This window comes from Saccoglossus kowalevskii, chromosome 22 (assembly GCF_978046115.1).
Source record: "Saccoglossus kowalevskii chromosome 22, keSacKowa6.1, whole genome shotgun sequence".
Lineage (NCBI taxonomy): Eukaryota > Metazoa > Hemichordata > Enteropneusta > Harrimaniidae > Saccoglossus > Saccoglossus kowalevskii.
Window position 1 is genome coordinate 1901412 of NC_140662.1, and position 21523 is coordinate 1922934.

Consider the following 21523-nt stretch of genomic DNA (forward strand, 5'->3'; position numbering starts at 1 on the left):
CTCCTGAAGGGACTACTTTGTTTGCTCGCAGACCTCATTTGCATATGGGTTGTGGAAATACCGATTTTGATTTCAGGGACGAATCAAAATAAACTGCAGTACATATGTAATAATTGTCATTATGTTATGTGTTATGTCCTAATGAAGGGTTGACTTTCCATCTAAGGGTGCTGCCACACAGCTGGCATTTCTCATTTCAATTTGCTGATATATTTCTTAAATGCCAGAATCTGATATCTAATTGTGCCTGAAAAATATAACAAATATAAAAATATTTTATTAACATAAAATGAAATAAATGATTTAATTTTGTTTGATGCTGATAAAATAAAAAACAATAATCAATACAAATAAACGACATAAATGTAACCTTCACTAATCATATCACTAATGCCGTAATTAATTCCATGGTTTTTGTCCAACTCATCGGTTGCTGGGTAAATATATTCAAAACCATCTGACAACATAGCAACAGCAAACATATCCTTGATATTCTGCATAGGTTTTTACAACCTCAACAACACGATTAACAACAAATTTACTTACCTCTGAAATCATTTTCATTGCTGAGAATATCAATGTAGTAAAGTTTCTTCAGGTCATCAGGTTCTATACTTTAGCTTTCCCATTTTTTTCAGCTGTACAGTCACAGCTTTGAATTGTTTGTTAGTATCACTTTAGGTTGTTTACTAAACAGGTGCCTTGCGATGGCAGACCTGTTTGAGAATACTACTCTCAGTTTTCTTTTTCAAGCATCAGTGTAAAACACTGTATTTCAAATGAAAATTTGGCTCTGAGGGAGATCCAGCACAGACAGAAATGGAGTTGTAGGCAATGGCGCCATAATATAAACAAACAAACAAAGCTGCACAAGTGCTATAAAGATACTCAGAACTGCATGAGTCATTAATTCTGTATATTCTCAGCAGCGGTCATTAACTAGTCATTGCATGACTCCCATGTGACCACATTTTGACCAATTCGTGTGATGATATTGGGAATCAGGTGTTTTAATTGCTAATAATAACTTCAGTTACTTATCTTAACATTCAAATCATCAACAACCACTGAGCCCAACTTAGTATAAAAGTATAATTAGTTTTTAGCATCTGAACACTTGGTTACTTGTCTGTGTGTCTTGTACCCTTCAGAACAAGTGAGCAATTTTTTACTCCATGTGTGAATCATGGATAATTGCAGTTACAAAAAAATGTACCCTGTTATGATTGACATCTGTCATGAAGCACTTTTTGGATTTCAATGAAATGTAGCTGTTAGTTGCTATAGAATAATGCACAGACCAGATTAGTTTTTGATTGAAATCCATGCATAGTAGTTACCTAATTCAAATAGAATTCCACATATGTACAATAACTGTCCTGATTTTATGATTTAAATCTATTTTTTTCAGTTTTGTGCATGATTGTAACAAAAACCAATGTTTTTAATTGGATTTTGATGGTACATACTTCGTAGGTTAGTTGCATTTAAGCACAAAGCAAAGGCAGAATTTGAATGCATGACTGGCTCAGAGTTCCCACTTTTCAGCATTATAACAGTTCATTTTTTGCAAACATTCATTCATCTTTGTCTACAATACAATTATAAATTATGCCTGTTGTTTTTTAGGGAGAGCAGAAAGGAAGTGTTACATTTTTGACAGACGGTGCATGGACAGTTGATAAAATAATTGCATACGATGAAGAGAATGACAGAGTTTATTACACCAGTAATCAGTTCCCTTCACCATCGACCAGACATCTATGGTAGTAAGTACACCAGTCATCTAACTATCATGTCTTGACACATTCACTATTGACATCTGTGGTAGTAAGTACACCAGTCATCTAACTATCATGTCTTGACACATTCACTATTGATACCTATGGTAGTAAGTACACCAGTCATCTAACTATCATGTCTTGACATCTATGGTAGTAAGTACACCAGTCATCTAACTATCATGTCTTGACATCTATGGTAGTAAGTACACCAGTCATCTAACTATCATGTCTTGACATCTATGGTAGTAAGTACACCAGTCATCTAACTATCATGTCTTGACACATTCACTATTGACATCTATGGTAGTAAGTACACCAGTCATCTAACTATCATGTCTTGACACATTCACTATTGACATCTATGGTAGTAAGTACACCAGTCATCTAACTATCATGTCTTGACATCTATGGTAGTAAGTACACCAGTCATCTAACTATCATGTCTTGACATCTATGGTAGAAAGTACACCAGTCATCTAACTATCATGTCTTGACACATTCACTATTGACATCTATGGTAGTAAGTACACCAGTCATCTAACTATCATGTCTTGACACATTCACTATTGACATCTATGGTAGTAAGTACACCAGTCATCTAACTATCATGTCTTGACACATTCACTATTGACATCTATGGTAGTAAGTACACCAGTCATCTAACTATCATGTCTTGACACATTCACTATTGACATCTATGGTAGTAAGTACACCAGTCATCTAACTATCATGTCTTGACATCTATGGTAGTAAGTACACCAGTCATCTAACTATCATGTCTTGACATCTATGGTAGTAAGTACACCAGTCATCTAACTATCATGTCTTGACACATTCACTATTGACATCTATGGTAGTAAGTACACCAGTCATCTAACTATCATGTCTTGACATCTATGGTAGTAAGTACACCAGTCATCTAACTATCATGTCTTGACATCTATGGTAGTAAGTACACCAGTCATCTAACTATCATGTCTTGACATCTGTGGTAGTAAGTACACCAGTCATCTAACTATCATGTCTTGACACATTCACTATTGATATCTATGGTAGTAAGTACACCAGTCATCTAACTATCATGTCTTGACATCTATGGTAGTAAGTACACCAGTCATCTAACTATCATGTCTTGACACATTCACTATTGATATCTATGGTAGTAAGTACACCAGTCATCTAACTATCATGTCTTGACATCTATGGTAGTAAGTACACCAGTCATCTAACTATCATGTCTTGACACATTCACTATTGACATCTATGGTAGTAAGTACACCAGTCATCTAACTATCATGTCTTGACACATTCACTATTGATATCTATGGTAGTAAGTACACCAGTCATCTAACTATCATGTCTTGACACATTCACTATTGATATCTATCGTAGTAAGTACACCAGTCATCTAACTATCATGTCGTGACACATTCACTATTGACATCTATGGTAGTAAGTACACCAGTCATCTAACTATCATGTCTTGACACATTCACTATTGATATCTATGGTAGTAAGTACACCAGTCATCTAACTATCATGTCGTGACACATTCACTATTGACATCTATGGTAGTAAGTACACCAATCATCTAACTATCATGTCTTGACACATTCACTATTGACATCTGTGGTAGTAAGTACACCAGTCATCTAACTATCATGTCTTGACACATTCACTATTGATACCTATGGTAGTAAGTACACCAGTCATCTAACTATCATGTCTTGACACATTCACTATTGATACCTATGGTAGTAAGTACACCAGTCATCTAACTATCATGTCTTGACACATTCACTATTGATATCTATGGTAGTAAGTACACCAGTCATCTAACTATCATGTCTTGACACATTCACTATTGACATCTATGGTAGTAAGTACACCAGTCATCTAACTATCATGTCTTGACACATTAACTATTGATACCTATGGTAGTAAGTACACCAATCATCTAACTATCATGTCTTGACACATTCACTATTGATATCTATGGTAGTAAGTACACCAGTCATCTAACTATCATGTCGTGACACATTCACTATTGACATCTATGGTAGTAAGTACACCAGTCATCTAACTATCATGTCGTGACACATTCACTATTGACATCTATGGTAGTAAGTACACCAATCATCTAACTATCATGTCTTGACACATTCACTATTGACATCTGTGGTAGTAAGTACACCAGTCATCTAACTATCATGTCTTGACACATTCACTATTGATACCTATGGTAGTAAGTACACCAGTCATCTAACTATCATGTCTTGACACATTCACTATTGATACCTATGGTAGTAAGTACACCAATCATCTAACTATCATGTCTTGACACATTCACTATTGATACCTATGGTAGTAAGTACACCAATCATCTAACTATCATGTCTTGACACATTCACTATTGATACCTATGGTAGTAAGTACACCAGTCATCTAACTATCATGTCTTGACACATTCACTATTGATACCTATGGTAGTAAGTACACCAGTCTTCTAACTATCATGTCTTGACACATTCACTATTGATACCTATGGTAGTAAGTACACCAATCATCTAACTATCATGTCTTGACACATTCACTATTGACATCTATGGTAGTAAGTACACCAGTCATCTAACTATCATGTCTTGACACATTCACTATTGATACCTATGGTAGTAAGTACACCAGTCATCTAACTATCATGTCTTGACACATTCACTATTGACATCTGTGGTAGTAAGTACACCAGTCATCTAACTATCATGTCTTGACACATTCACTATTGACATCTATGGTAGTAAGTACACCAGTCATCTAACTATCATGTCTTGACACATTCACTATTGACATCTATGGTAGTAAGTACACCAGTCATCTAACTATCATGTCTTGACACATTCACTATTGATACCTATGGTAGTAAGTACACCAGTCATCTAACTATCATGTCTTGACACATTCACTATTGATACCTATGGTAGTAAGTACACCAGTCATCTAACTATCATGTCTTGACACATTCACTATTGACATCTGTGGTAGTAAGTACACCAGTCATCTAACTATCATGTCTTGACACATTCACTATTGACATCTATGGTAGTAAGTACACCAGTCATCTAACTATCATGTCTTGACACATTCACTATTGACATGTATGGTAGTAAGTACACCAGTCATCTAACTATCATGTCTTGACACATTCACTATTGACATCTATGGTAGTAAGTACACCAGTCATCTAACTATCATGTCTTGACACATTCACTATTGATACCTATGGTAGTAAGTACACCAGTCATCTAACTATCATGTCTTGACACATTCACTATTGACATCTGTGGTAGTAAGTACACCAGTCATCTAACTATCATGTCTTGACACATTCACTATTGACATCTATGGTAGTAAGTACACCAGTCATCTAACTATCATGTCTTGACACATTCACTATTGACATGTATGGTAGTAAGTACACCAGTCATCTAACTATCATGTCTTGACACATTCACTATTGACATCTATGGTAGTAAGTACACCAGTCATCTAACTATCATGTCTTGACACATTCACTATACTATTGCAAGAAAACATATTTGAAACAAAATTTAACTGAAGTCAAGTACCCAGTGTGAAAATCAGTTAAATTTTGACAATATATACTAAATTGTCAGTGTGTTTCTTTTAAAGTGTTGGAACTAACAAGGACACAGCACAGCCAGTATGTATGAGTTGTAATGTGACCACCACAGAATGTACCTTTGCCGATGCCACTTTCAGTCAAAATACTAATTGGTTTGTGTTGAACTGTGAGGGCGCTGGTCTTCCTCAATCCATACTATACAGTGCATTAGACCTGTCTATTATGTACATGCTTGAGAGCAATGCCAAGGTTGCAAACAAGCTGAAAAGAAAAGCTGTTCCTACCAAGAAATACTTAGAGATTCCAATTGAAGGATACATAATGAATGCTCAGTTGACGTTGCCAGCTAATATGGATAATGCACGGAAACATGCCTTACTGGTAGATGTGTAAGTAATACAACTCATTACTTGTTACATTTATGTAAGAAATCAAATCTATCACTGACCTAATTGCTGGTACTGAGTATTAATTGAATAACAATAACTGAAATAAGACTTGTAAACATTGATGAGTATGTTAATTTATAAAGTAATACCGGTATTGTACTGGTATAATTGTAAACATTGATGAGTATGTTAATTTATAAAGTAATACCGGTATTGTACTGGTATAATTGTAAACATTGATGAGTATGTTAATTTATAAAGTAATACCGGCATTGTACTGGTAAAATTGTTTGCAGCTATGGTGGACCAGGAAGTCAAAAGGTACAGGAAACATTTCAGCTAGGTTGGCCAGCATATTTGGCTAGTCAATATAATGTTATTGTGGCTAGTATTGATGGTCGTGGTGCTGGTAACTATGGTGATAACTACTTGTTTGAGCTTTATAAAAAATTTGGAACAGTTGAAATCGAAGATCAAATGCAGGGTGCAGAGTAAGTCATTTCTTTTTATTGGTGCTAAGAAATTTAAAGTTCTGTGATGAATCAGTTTTTTCCACAATATCCTACCTTATTGTGTGCATAAATATAAATAATTTTGTTTCTGTTAGTTACATTTATGAAAGTGCCCTTTGATAGATCTGTGCATCATCCAAGACGTTTTTTTAGTTCTACTGTTAACTTTGTTGAGTGGAGCTTATCTTGTGAGTGATTGTCCGATGGCATCCGTGTAAACTTTTTCTTTTTCAACTTATTAAAAACTATAAGCCTGAACCTTGGGTTGACCTCTCTTTGATTTATTTATTTTGTGATTATAATTTCAATTCTCCAGTTTTGATGAATATTTTTGTCATTTTTGGTAAAAAGTGATATTTTCGACTTCTTTTTAAAAACCACAAGTTCAATTGCTTTGATATTATACATATAGGTACTACATGTGGACCCCTTTCAGATTTGTTCATTTCATGATGATATCTTTAATTCTCTAATTTTGATGAATATTTTTGTAATTTTGGGTAAAAAGTGATATTTTCAAATTCTTGTTGAAAACAGCAAATCAGATTGCTTTGATTGTTTATTTTCTAATGATATCTTCTGTTCTTTAATTGGAATGTGCATTGCTAACAGCTGAGCTATCTCAACCAAGAGGCTGCTTGTCTCTAATACATACAACATAAACATATATTTTCCCTTGGGTAATGTATACAAGGATCCCAAAACTGTAGAGCTATTTCAGCAAATGGGCTTGTTGGTATGCCAGGTTTTGTATTGTATATAAAATTGTACATTGTCTTTGTATTTCAGGTATATAAAAGAGCTGAGTTATATTGATAGCAATAAAGCTGCGATATGGGGATGGGTGAGTTTTATTATTCAATTTATGTTAATCATCATTCATTAGAGAGACTAATAATTTGATATGCAAGTTTTATGAAAAGAGCAGAGTTACAGCTTCTCCACCAGTGGAAAACGCATTGAAAAAAATGCAATACATTCATTTATTATTAGCTACAGTCTAAGTCTCTTGAATGATTTTAGAGCCAAGAAATATGCTTGGAGGATAACAATATAGTTTTATCAACCAATCATGTGACTATTTTGACAAGTAATGGCCATTTTGTCTCAAGAAACTCAATTTGTCATCATCTTAGGCATGTCTAAAATTCACAAATTTTATTCAATCAACCTTGAATTGATGTGAAATGATTGACTGACTGGTTTTGTTTGCTTAGTGTCCGTGCATTCCTCAACCAATTATCATCAAACCTCACATGTACTTATACCTTATACAATACATGTGGTGATATTGTGAGTTTGTCAAAGATGGCTAAATGGCAGCCATTTTTGTAGTAAAAATACACTAAAATAAAATATTATGGCAAGTGCGGAAACAGACTGGCAGCTATTTTGTTTTTGACAAATTCTATACGTCTCATGCTTTGAGCAACACAATTCAAACTTTATACTGGTACTTTGATTGTCCATCGCGGCATACACAATTCAAACTTTATACCGGTACTTTGATTGTCCATCACGGCATACACAATTCAAACTTTATACTGGTACTTTGATTGTCCATCACAGCATACACAATTCAAACTTTATACCGGTACTTTGATTGTCCTTCATGGCATACATAATTCAAACTTTATACCGGTACTTTGATTGTCCTTCATGGCATACATAATTCAAACTTTATACCGGTACTTTGATTGTCCATCATGGCATACATATGCACAATTTCTGATCAATCGCTTATAGCAATTGTTGCACAAAATTTCAAATGACATCTTTGTTTGTAGCTTACAACGTCATTGACAGTCACCCAGTTCAGTTCAGCTAGTAGTAAAATACAGCTTTATACCATTAAGGAGATGTTCTATCAGGGTGAAAACGCATCATTTTATCAACTCCTTTGAAATATTTATTGTTGATGATAGCTACATGCATCTGATACAGTTGTAGTTACCAGTGGTAGGGTGTTTTGCATGTTGATTCATACCTTGCTAGGTGTGTTTTATATCAACTGTAGTTTTACAGTTTTGTATGGCTCTTCTATACATACAGAGTGTCTAGTAACACATGTGATGTGACACTCCCTTCCTTCTTGTATCAAATGTTTGCTTTTGTATATTTGTGAATTACAATGACAACTTCTTTTTCACAAATTTATTCATGTTTTTGACAGAAATTTCATCTCTTTCTGGAATTAACATTGCCATATCTCAAACAAATTGGTATCCATTGATTTGTATATAATGTGTTGACACTTTGAACAAAATTGTTGCAGTTAACATTCTGAATAATTTTCCATCATTTAATTGTCTGTCTACAACTATTATTGTCTTTAATAAGAGTCATTTAAAAAACACACAATATATAAGTTGTATACAAATTTTATGAGAAAAGCGAAAGAAAAGTTTTTCCTGTGCAAATATTTGCATTCAGTTAAACAATTTTATGTTCTTCATGTGCTACAGTGTCCATGTGTAGATGCAAAAACTGTCATGTCAATTATCAACAATACAATTATTGCTTATCATAAAATGTTTTTGGTGAAAGATGTATAACAACATGAAATACAGACATTGCCTTCTTCACATAGTATCATGTAAATTGAGAATGAATATGCTTTTCTCTTGTAGTCTTATGGTGGCTTCGCTTCAGCAATGGCATTGGCTACTGGTGAGACATTTAACTGTGCAATGTCAGTCAGTCCAGTAACAGACTGGAGATATTATGGTGAGTTCAATCTGACAGAAATGCAATACACTATGTTATCACAAATGTTAGTAGAATCACATAATATTCTGACTGGTTGGTAAACATGGCAGACAGAGAATCCAGTGATTGCTCTAAAATATTCATTTATGATAATATGAACTTGAATCATGACTGAATAATCAGCAATGCTGTTAGAAAGCAAGTTATTCTTGCAAGATGTTTTCATACTTCCAGTATTCATAACACCATTTACTATCATTAATTAAAGCCTAAATTAGAGTCAAACTATTGTTACAGGAAGAAAAATCTGATGTACCGATATGTGAAATTTTGAAGAACAAAAAACAGCACAATTTTACTTTCGGTCAAAATTTCAAAAACCAATCAATTATTAAAATCTGCTAAATAATGTAGAAACAAATTTTACAATAGTTAACCTTATTCTCTGGTTCATCATTAACTTAATAAATAAAAAAAAAACATACATTGAAATAGTTATTTAACTTTTTATAATCAAAATAAGTGTAAAAACAATTATTGAAATTTGTTGCCATAACATTTTAGTCGTGGACTTCAGAACTGACCTACAGCCACATTGTTGAAGAATCTCTTCCCAACTTGATTTTGGACTTTTGATCCATATTTATCTAAATTAGAATTATTAGATGAATATGATACCGTATTTATTCTATGTTTAAGGCATTTGATACCGTAATGAACATTTCAAATTCTAAAGAAATTTATTTTTAATTGATTTTGGTATTTCCAGGTGATCAAAAATTATATTTGATTTTAATGCAATATTCATTGGTTTTAATTTAGTTGGTGATAAAATGTATAAAAGAAATTTTAAGTTGAAAATTTAGATGCATTTCTTAATGGAAAACAATCTTACTTATTTTTAAAATGTTTTCAAGCAAGAGTTGATCCACTATGTCCTTGTTCTGATAGGCCAATCCTAGCTCTTAAGTAACCAATCAGAACACTGTCTGGTGTATCCAAAACTATTCAGAAATTGTTGAAAAATGGCCATGACAATGGCTAAAGCTACACACATGTACATGAAAGCGATGTATTGATTTCTCAAAAGAAAACCTTATATATTTTTCTTTACGGTTAGAAAATTAGTAGTTTTTTGTTGATAAACAGTGACGAAGTACATATATGTATTATTAACAGTTCATTGTTGCAGCGATTCAGCCATTCACACTAGTCACAATAGACATCGGTGATATACCTAGAGATCAGTTCCATAGAGTACCCCAATAGCAAATTTTACCCTCAGTTCACTTTTAATCTACATTAATATATAATCACAGCAACATCAACTCTGTTAATTCAAAATTATTAAACAATGAAATTGTTTTCAAACAACTCATATTGACAAATCAACTATGTTTACAAAAAATCAAGCATAACAGCCATATTCTTATGGTATGTGGCAAAAATGATTTTCGTTCTCTGGCATCGATCACACCTGTATTTCAGACATACCTGGACCAATCATATTCAAACGTCACACATACATCATATGTTTCACAATCTGATTCAAGATGGCTCAATGTTGACCATTTCAATGTTCAAAAATCATAAAAATAAAGCATTTAATCTGTAATACAATCCCAATCTGGATATCTAACTTTGGCAATCACTATAATCAGTTAATGTACCTACAATATCCTCACAGATCTTTAATTAGTCCCCGTTCGGACGCAGTCTGAAAACGGGGACTTGTGTTTTGATCTCCGTGTGTATGTGCGTGCGTGTGTGCGGACTTGTATCTTAGAAATGCCTGGACCAATCACAATCAAACTTCACATATACATCATACATGATATTATACATGTTTATGCATGTCAATTTGTTTCACGATCTGATTCAAGATGGCCGAATGGCGGCCATTTTTGTGCTAAAAATCATCAAAATCAAAGCATTTCTCGGCTGTTAACAGATGGATTTTGTTCAAACTTGGTATATACATTAGACATTATGGGACCTTGATGCAAATAATTTTGTTTTTCAGATAAGATTCAAAATTTTGTATTAATGAATGTGGTTCTCATGCCATTTCTCTGACTTGCTTTCACTGATTATGTTCAAATTTTAAATATTCATTATACATCATGTCATGGATAAACAGATATATTGGTTTGACTATCCTATTCAAATGGCCGAATGGTGGTCATTTTTGTGCTAAAAAAATCATCAAATATCAAGTATTTATGGGTGGATTTCGTTCAAACTTGGTACATACATTAGACATTACGGGTTCCTGATGCTCGTCATTTCATTTTTCAGATTGAATTCAAAATGGCTGACTGGCAGCCATTTTGTTTTAATGATTGGGGTTCTAGAGCCATATCTCTTAAAATGCTTTCAAATTGACTTATTATATTTAAATTTTACATATTCGTTATACATCATGTTATATATATATATCATGTATATTCAAAATGGCTGGTTTTGAATGCTGTTCCAGGGCAATATCTCAATATGGAAAAGTACTTGTTTGATGATCAGATACAAATGTCAATCATTTTAATGTTAAAAATTTATATTGCTGACATGGTTATTTTCCAGCTATATTAATCTTAAATTTGATAACTAACAGGGACTGTGCTATGCATGGCTTGTTTATTTTAGATTCCGCGTATACTGAGAGATACATGGGCTTTCCATCAGATAACTTACAAGGATATTTAGTAAGTATGCTTATCATTCTTATATATGTCTTCAATACACCACAGTAGCTGAATATTTTGATTGCGGTGTCTCGAATATTAGCATTTTAGGTAATAATACAATGCATCAACAAAGAGAACAGTCAATTACACCTTGATTGGCTGACCCATTGTTCTGTCTACCTGTATCATCGCCCTGATTGGCTGTCCCATTGTTCTGTCTACCAGTATCATCACTTTGATTGGCTGACCCATTGTTCTGTCTACCCATACTAATGAAGGATTTTGCCAAAAGCATATTTTATTTAGTACTATTTCTCGTGTTTTTATATCCTAGCTCATTGATTTTATTCATTTTTTAGCCTCGCTGTTGACTTTGTCAAGCGGAGCTCATGATATATGTGATTGTCCATCATCATTCACATCATCTCTTTACTTTCTCAACTTCTTCTAAACAACCAATCATTAGATTTCAATAGTGGTTTGAGTTACTCAACAACCAATCATTAGATTTCAGTGGTAGTTTGGGTTACTCAACAACCAATCATTAGATTTCAATGGTGGTTTGAGTTACTCAACAACCAATCATTAGTTTTCAGTGGTAGTTTGGGTTACTCAACAACCAATCATTAGATTTCAATGGTGGTTTGAGTTACTCAACAACCAATCATTAGATTTCAGTGGTGGTTTGAGTTACTCAACAACCAATCATTAGATTTCAATGGTGGTTTGAGTTACTCAACAACCAATTGTTAGATTTCAGTGGTAGTTTGGGTTACTCAACAACCAATCATTAGATTTCAATGGTGGTTTGAGTTACTCAACAACCAATCATTAGATTTCAATGGTGGTTTGAGTTACTCAACAACCAATCATTAGATTTCAGTGGTGGTTTGAGTTACTCAACAACCAATCATTAGATTTCAATGGTGGTTTGAGTTACTCAACAACCAATCATTAGATTTCAGTGGTGGTTTGAGTTACTCAACAACCAATCATTAGATTTCAATGGTGGTTTGAGTTACTCAACAACCAATCATTAGATTTCAATGGTGGTTTGAGTTACTCAACAACCAATCATTAGATTTCAATGGTGGTTTGAGTTACTCAACAACCAATCATTAGATTTCAATGGTGGTTTGAGTTACTCAACAACCAATCAATAGATTTCAATGGTGGTTTGAGTTACTCAACAACCAATCATTAGGTCTCAATAATGCTTTGTGAAATGCCATTTTATTTTGGCAAAAAATGTCCAATTGGTCTATTTTAGTTGCAGTTCGGACGCGGTCCAAAAACAAGGACTTATAGATATCCCTGCTTTTGTGTATGTTTGTGCACCCGAGCATGCGTGCACCTATATCTTATACATGCCTGAACCGATTACATTCAAACTTTACAGAATATTATACATATGCACATCAATTTGTTTTATGATCTGATTCTGACATGCTTTGACTGATTATGTTCAAATTGTATATATTCATCATACATCATGTAATAGTTATACTAATATAGATATAAATAACTGGTGGCCATTTTGTTTTAATTATTGCTGTTCCCGAGCAATATCTCAATATGAACAAGTACTCATTTGATGATCAGATATGAGATAAATTGATGATCATCAGCTTCTGGATCCATATCTCTAATATGTTTATATTCCAACTATATTACTATAAACAAAACTATCTTAAATATAAACAACAGGGACTGTGCCATGCATGGCTTGTTAGTTATACTATTAGCATAACCCACAATATCTGAGAAACATTTATTTAGCAATTTGCACCGTTAAAAAGACACATGATCACTATTTTAATGTAATAATTATTGTGGTTACGAGCCAAGGCATAGCAATGGCATTGATGTTGTAATGCAATTTAATGTCTCACTTTTGAAAACTAACTGTGACATTCATAACTTTTTATTTTTAGGCTTCTAATGTTTCTTCACTTGCTAAGAATTTTATAGATAAAAGTTTTTTAGTCGTACATGGGTTAGCTGATGGTAAGTGTTACGAGTTTTAACTATTAAGTCATTTTAACATTACACCAAAATCTGTGTCATAATTTTACATTGTAGCTTACTATTTAGTCACCGTTGGACAAGGTCTGAAACAGGGTTTTGGGTTTCTTGTGTCAGTCCGACACATTTCTCTGAATATGCCTGGACTGATTTTGTTAACAAGGCATATCATATTGGAAGATTTACTTTCGTTTCCATTGACCTTTCAATCCCAAAAAACACACAAAATGAACATTTGAAGATGTTATCAAACATTTCAAGGAATGCCTGGACCAACATAAGTTGATATGCATGTATGATAAATTGCTATTATTTTATTTTTATTTCTGTAGATAATGTTCATTTTCAAAACACTGCTAATTTAATTAAAGCTCTGACACATTTTGAAGTGGACTATGAAGTACAGGTAATGTTAATATAACCATAGTACTGATTTATGAATGCTTATAATTGCATGGATTCATAGATGATGGCAATGATTCATGAATGCTAATAATTGCATGATTCATAGTTGATGGCAGTGATTCATGAATGCTTATAGATGATGGCAATGATTCACGAATGCTTGTGATTCATGAATGCTTATAATTGCCTGAATTCATATTTTTGATTATTATATTTTCTTCTTTTTTTGTATTGCAGTTCTACACAGACAAAGCACATGATTTAGCAGGGTTGCATACGCGAAGACACCTATATCGTCTACTAACAAAACATCTTATTCAGTGCCTCAACCTAGAACAATGAAAACTTGTAACACTACAAATGTATACTAACTGCTAGGTCCTAAATCACTTACATTGTACAGTGTGTTATATGCAAGTATTCTGTGCTAGGAAAAGATAAAAGTAATATTGTGCTTGCTGTTGTTCCCCAAATTAAATATATAACTGTTTCCATGACAACACATAACAATTCTTGGTGCTATGATAACTGGTATAAATTAAAGCTGGTGTTAGCAACTTGAAAACAAATGCAAGACAGTTGAGGCAACTCACAGTATTATTTATTTACATGGAATATAACAGAGCAAGTGTGTTAAGCAAATGTGCTTGGGTCAGTACAATACTAGAAATGAAAAGTAAATAAAAGATGTACATTTCTTGGCTGAAAAAGCAGTACTACTTGTTCAGACTCCTAGTTTTAGAATATGTACTTCCAGCATGTAAACACATGGCCGCCTGCTTTTTGGGTGCAATATGAAATGGCTGCTGTGTGATCACTGTTTAGATGCCATTCTGTACATGTCAAATGACATCATTTCACTGATAAAAATGACATACCGTTGCAATACTGCAGCTAATATGATGCAATGTTAACAATCAACTCCCTGGGAAACTCAGATTTTGAAAAATGTTTTTACTGCCAAGCAAAGTTTTCACTATGTACTTAGTTTTCTGTATTTTATGATTTTTTTAAAACCTTCACTGACGCTGTTAAATATTCTTTACGACTCATTTATGACTAAAATAACATTCTCCATTTATCCAATACATGTCAAATCAGTGAAGAATGTAGAGAAAATACTCGAGTATTCATTTTGTGTGTATATTATTTTGCTAACTCTAGTTACCCATGGAAACCACCGTGTGTAACTGACACACTTACATTACATTATTCCACAAATATTTTGAAGCAGATGAAATCACTTTTTGCCTGACACCCTTGCATCGAATATGCTATACCCCCCCCCACTGTAGTATTTTCTTATGTTGTTAGCTTCCCCTATTGTCACCTCCTGTATAGCTTCCCCTATTGTCACCTCCTGTATACCTTTCCCTATCGTCACTTCCTGTATAGCTTCCCCTATTGTCACTTCCTGTATAGCTTCCCCTATTGTCACCTCCTGTATAGCTTCCCCTATTGTCACCTCCTGTAGAGCTTCCCCTATTGTCACCTCCTGTATAGCTTCCCCTATTGTCACCTCCTGTATAGCTTCCCCTATTGTCACCTCCTGTATAGCTTCCCCTATTGTCACCTCCTGTATACCTTTCCCTATCGTCACTTCCTGTATAGCTTCCCCTATTGTCACTTCCTGTATAGCTTCCCCTATTGTCACCTCCTGTATAGCTTCCCCTATTGTCACCTCCTGTATACCTTTCCCTATCGTCACTTCCTGTATAGCTTCCCCTATTGTCACTTCCTGTATAGCTTTCCCTATTGTCACCTCCTGTATAGCTTCCCCTATTGTCACCTCCTGTATAGCTTCCCCTATTGTCACCTCCTGTATAGCTTCCCCTATTGTCACTTCCTGTATAGCTTCCCCTATTGTCACCTCCTGTATAGCTTCCCCTATTGTCACTTCCTGTATAGCTTCCCCTATTGTCACCTCCTGTATAGCTTCCCCTATTGTCACCTCCTGTAGAGCTTCCCCTATTGTCACCTCCTGTATAGCTTCCCCTATTGTCACCTCCTGTATAGCTTCCCCTATTGTCACCTCCTGTAGAGCTTCCCCTATTGTCACCTCCTGTATAGCTTCCTCTATTGTCACCTCCTGTATAGCTTCCCCTATTGTCACCTCCTGTATAGCTTCCCCTATTGTCACCTCCTGTATAGCTTCCCCTATTGTCACTTCCTGTATAGCTTCCCCTATTGTCACCTCCTGTATAGCTTCCCCTATTGTCACTTCCTGTATAGCTTCCCCTATTGTCACCTCCTGTATAGCTTCCCCTATTGTCACTTCCTGTATAGCTTCCCCTATTGTCACCTCCTGTATAGCTTTCCCTATTGTCACCTCCTGTATAGCTTCCCCTATTGTCACTTCCTGTATAGCTTCCCCTATTGTCACCTCCTGTATAGCTTCCCCTATTGTCACCTCCTGTATACCTTTCCCTATTGTCACCTCCTGTATAGCTTCCCCTATTGTCACTTCCTGTATAGCTTCCCCTATTGTCACCTCCTGTATAGCTTCCCCTATTGTCACCTCCTGTATAGCTTCCCCTATTGTCACCTCCTGTATAGCTTCCCCTATTGTCACCTCCTGTATAGCTTTCCCTATTGTCACCTCCTGTATAGCTTCCCCTATTGTCACCTCCTGTATAGCTTCCCCTATTGTCACCTCCTGTATAGCTTCCCCTATTGTCACCTCCTGTATAGCTTTCCCTATTGTCACCTCCTGTATAGCTTCCCCTATTGTCACCTCCTGTATAGCTTCCCCTATTGTCACCTCCTGTATAGCTTCCCCTATTGTCACCTCCTGTATAGCTTCCCCTATTGTCACCTCCTGTATAGCTTCCCCTATTGTCACCTCCTGTATAGCTTCCCCTATTGTCACTTCCTGTATAGCTTCCCCTATTGTCACCTCCTGTATAGCTTCCCCTATTGTCACCTCCTGTATAGCTTCCCCTATTGTCACCTCCTGTATAGCTTTCCCTATTGTCACCTCCTGTATAGCTTCCCCTATTGTCACTTCCTGTATAGCTTCCCCTATTGTCACCTCCTGTATACCTTTCCCTATTGTCACCTCCTGTATAGCTTCCCCTATTGTCACTTCCTGTATAGCTTCCCCTATTGTCACCTCCTGTATAGCTTCCCCTATTGTCACCTCCTGTATAGCTTCCCCTATTGTCACCTCCTGTATAGCTTCCCCTATTGTCACCTCCTGTATAGCTTCCCCTATTGTCACTTCCTGTATAGCTTCCCCTATTGTCACCTCCTGTATAGCTTCCCCTATTGTCACCTCCTGTATAGCTTCCCCTATTGTCACTTCCTGTATAGCTTCCCCTATTGTCACCTCCTGTATAGCTTCCCCTATTGTCACTTCCTGTATAGCTTCCCCTATTGTCACCTCCTGTATACCTTTCCCTATTGTCACCTCCTGTATAGCTTCCCCTATTGTCACTTCCTGTATAGCTTCCCCTATTGTCACCTCCTGTATAGCTTCCCCTATTGTCACCTCCTGTATAGCTTCCCCTATTGTCACCTCCTGTATAGCTTCCCCTATTGTCACCTCCTGTATAGCTTCCCCTATTGTCACTTCCTGTATAGCTTCCCCTATTGTCACCTCCTGTATAGCTTCCCCTATTGTCACCTCCTGTATAGCTTCCCCTATTGTCACCTCCTGTATACCTTTCCCTATTGTCACCTCCTGTATACCTTTCCCTATTGTCACCTCCTGTATACCTTTCCCTATTGTCACCTCCTGTATACCTTTCCCTATTGTCACCTCCTGTATACCTTTCCCTATTGTCACCTCCTGTATACCTTTCCCTATTGTCACCTCCTGTATACCTTTCCCTATTGTCACCTCCTGTATACCTTTCCCTATTGTCACCTCCTGTAGAGCTTTCTTTATTATACCGTGTCATTATTTTCAATTAAATAAAATGCTGTAACATATATAGCGGTATGCTGTATCAAATTAAATGTTTTGTGTGAATAAATTTATTTATAATCACATTTCCACTTTGAAGAAATGGCTATATAAATTTCTTTGTTTAAATGAATGAATTTTAGTATTGTGAATTTTCTTACAATTATAATTATCGTCACATTTACTAACGACCTCGTGGAGCTATGATTTCAACATTATAAATTATTACATTTTTCAATTCCAGCTAGATTTCAAACTTGCTTATATTTCTCTATACAATTCCTTATTCATGCTATTTTCCACTTATGTATTCAAAACTTTCACTGTTACAAAACTATTGTTTAGATATTTAGAATGGAAATTAATGCATGTGATATTTCAACATTTTTCTGTTAAATTGTCTGATCTTCTATGGATCAGACTGCTCTTATGGATCTCAGACAGAGAAGCCATACCAGTTGTATATTTTTAATAATAAAATAAGAGCATTTAGTATTACCCTGTCTGTGTATGGTAGATATTCGCCCTGGGACAGTGATGACGTCTGGTTGCATCCATGGTTATTAATTGTCTTATTTGCATATCATTTTTTTTAAATCATATTAGTGATTAGTCCGTCGTTGTCTGCATCAACTTTTTATTTTTCCCCCAACTTCTACTTAAAAAATGCTAGTCTGATTGCTTTGATACTTGGTGGATATTACATTTGGTAGACTTCTCTTAGATTTGTTCATTTTGTGATGATATCTTCAATTCTCTAATTTTGATGTATGTTTTTGGTGTGAAGAGATATTTTTGACTTGTTGAAAACCGCAAGCTAGATGGCTTTGATATTATATGTATAGGTACAACAGGTAAACCATTTCATGATAACATTTTCATGTCTTTAATTGAAATGTGCATTACTAACAGCGGAGCTATCCGAGCCTAGAGACTGCTTGTCTACTTGCATCTCAAAATCTAATCACCACTCAATAGATACTTATGGACAATATCCAAAGTAATCATCACATTTCAATGAAACTTTGTACACAGGTGTTTTTGGATATTTGGGCAAACATGATTACTTAGAGTTGAAATCCTTGCATATTAGTTTTTGTTTAGTTATATGATATTTCAATTACCACTTGTCAGAGCAGAACTATATCAACTGACAGGCATCTGGTATAAGAAGCTAATATTAAATTTATAATTTAAATAGTCTTTATGTTTACTTCTTGCCTCTGATATCATTAAGCACACAGGAGTTCGTCCTATGTTTTTTGTTCACTTTGACCCAAATTTAAAATATGTGTTTCTTTTACTATAAACATGTACCTCTGTTAAACAAAAACTTATTGTTTATTTCTGATATTTTGTATAATTACCATCTCTTGACATTATTGCTAGTTTACTGAATTAAAATGAGAAATGTGTCATATATAAATCTGATAATAAAATCATTTTTCATAATGACATTGAATGAAGTGGAATAGTGCAAACTATGAAACTAGAATGGAAAGTAGTAGAATAGTGCAAAGTGTGAAACTAGAATGGAAAGTAGTAGAATAGTGCAAAGTATGAAACTAGAATGGAAAGTAGTAGAATAGTGCAAAGTGTGAAACTAGAATGGAAAGTAGTAGAATAGTGTAAAGTGTGAAACTAGAATGGAAAGTAGTAGAATAGTGCAAAGTATGAAACTAGAATGGAAAGTAGTAGAATAGTGTAAAGTATGAAACTAGAATGGAAAGTAGTATAATAGTGCAAAGTGTGAAACTAGAATGGAAAGTAGTAGAATAGTGCAAAGTGTGAAACTAGAATGGAAAGTAGTGGAATAGTGTAAAGTATGAAACTAGAATGGAAAGTAGTAGAATAGTGCCAAGTGTGAAACTAGAATGGAAAGTATTAGAATAGTGCAAAGTATGAAACTAGAATGGAAAGTAGTATAATAGTGCAAAGTGCAAAACTAGAATGGAAAGTAGTGGAATAGTGCAAAGTATGAAACTAGAATGGAAAGTAGTAGAATAGTGTAAAGTGTGAAACTAAAATGTAAAGTAGTGGAATAGTGCAAAGTATGAAACTAGAATGGAAAGTAGTGGAATAGTGCAAAGTATGAAACTAGAATGGAAAGTAGTAGAATAGTGCCAAGTGTGAAACTAGAATGGAAAGTAGTATAATAGTGTAAAGTGTGAAACTAGAATGTAAAGTAGTATAATAGTGCAAAGTGTGAAACTAGAATGGAAAGTAGAATAGTGCAAAGTGTGAAACTAGAATGGAAAGTAGTAGAATAGTGTAAAGTGTGAAACTAGAATGTAAAGTAGTGGAATAGTGCAAAGTGTGAAACTAGAATGGAAAGTAGTAGAATAGTGCAAAGTATGAAACTAGAATGGAAAGTAGTAGAATAGTGTAAAGTATGAAACTAGAATAGAAAGTAGTAGAATAGTGTAAAGTGTGAAACTAGAATGGAAAGTAGTAGAATAGTGTAAAGTATGAAACTAGAATGCAAAGTAGTATAATAGTGCAAAGTGTGAAACTAGAATGGAAAGTAGTAGAATAGTGTAAAGTGTGAAACTAGAATGGAAAGTAGTAGAATAGTGCAAAGTATGAAACTAGAATGGAAAGTAGTAGAATAGTGCAAAGTGTGAAACTAGAATGGAAAGTAGAATAGTGCAAAGTGTGAAACTAGAATGGAAAGTAGAATAGTGCAAAGTGTGAAACTAGAATGGAAAGTAGTAGAATAGTGCAAAGTGTGAAACTAGAATGGAAAGTAGTAGAATAGTGCAAAGTGTGAAACTAGAATATAAAGTAGTGGAATAGTGCAAAGTGTGAAACTAGAATGGAAAGTAGTAGAATAGTGCAAAGTATGAAACTAGAATGGAAAGTAGTAGAATAGTGTAAAGTATGAAACTAGAATAGAAAGTAGTAGAATAGTGTAAAGTGTGAAACTAGAATGGAAAGTAGTAGAATAGTGTAAAGTATGAAACTAGAATGCAAAGTAGTATAATAGTGCAAAGTGTGAAACTAGAATGGAAAGTAGTAGAATAGTGTAAAGTGTGAAACTAGAATGGAAAGTAGTAGAATAGTGCAAAGTATGAAACTAGAATGGAAAGTAGTAGAATAGTGCAAAGTGTGAAACTAGAATGGAAAGTAGAATAGTGCAAAGTGTGAAACTAGAATGGAAAGTAGAATAGTGCAAAGTGTGAAACTAGAATGGAAAGTAGTAGAATAGTGCAAAGTGTGAAATTAGAATGGAAAGTAGTAGAATAGTGCAAAGTGTGAAACTAGAATGGAAAGTAGTAGAATAGTTCAAAGTGTGAAACTAGAATGGAAAGTAGTAGAATAGTTCAAAGTGTGAAACTAGAATGGAAAGTAGAATAGTGCAAAGTGTGAAACTAGAATGGAAAGTAGAATAGTGCAAAGTGTGAAACTAGAATGGAAAGTAGTAGAATAGTGCAAAGTGTGAAACTAGAATGGAAAGTAGTAGAATAG

At 34.6% G+C, this 21523-nt stretch overlaps 1 protein-coding gene across 1 annotated transcript in view; it reads left to right on the forward strand.

Annotated features, from left to right (window-relative positions):
- The window catches only part of LOC102810291 (A-type potassium channel modulatory protein DPP6-like), a 149221-nt gene extending 133940 nt beyond the window's left edge, over positions 1–15281 (forward strand). The window contains exons 12-20 of the mRNA XM_085496111.1: positions 1630–1769; positions 5472–5813; positions 6110–6304; positions 7115–7169; positions 8956–9052; positions 11678–11736; positions 13653–13725; positions 14076–14149; positions 14386–15281. Coding sequence (XP_085352237.1) covers positions 1630–1769; positions 5472–5813; positions 6110–6304; positions 7115–7169; positions 8956–9052; positions 11678–11736; positions 13653–13725; positions 14076–14149; positions 14386–14490 — 1140 coding nt within the window. The 3' untranslated portion in view covers positions 14491–15281. The remainder of the gene's footprint in view (positions 1–1629; positions 1770–5471; positions 5814–6109; positions 6305–7114; positions 7170–8955; positions 9053–11677; positions 11737–13652; positions 13726–14075; positions 14150–14385) is intronic.
- The last annotated feature ends 6242 nt before the right edge of the window (positions 15282–21523 follow it).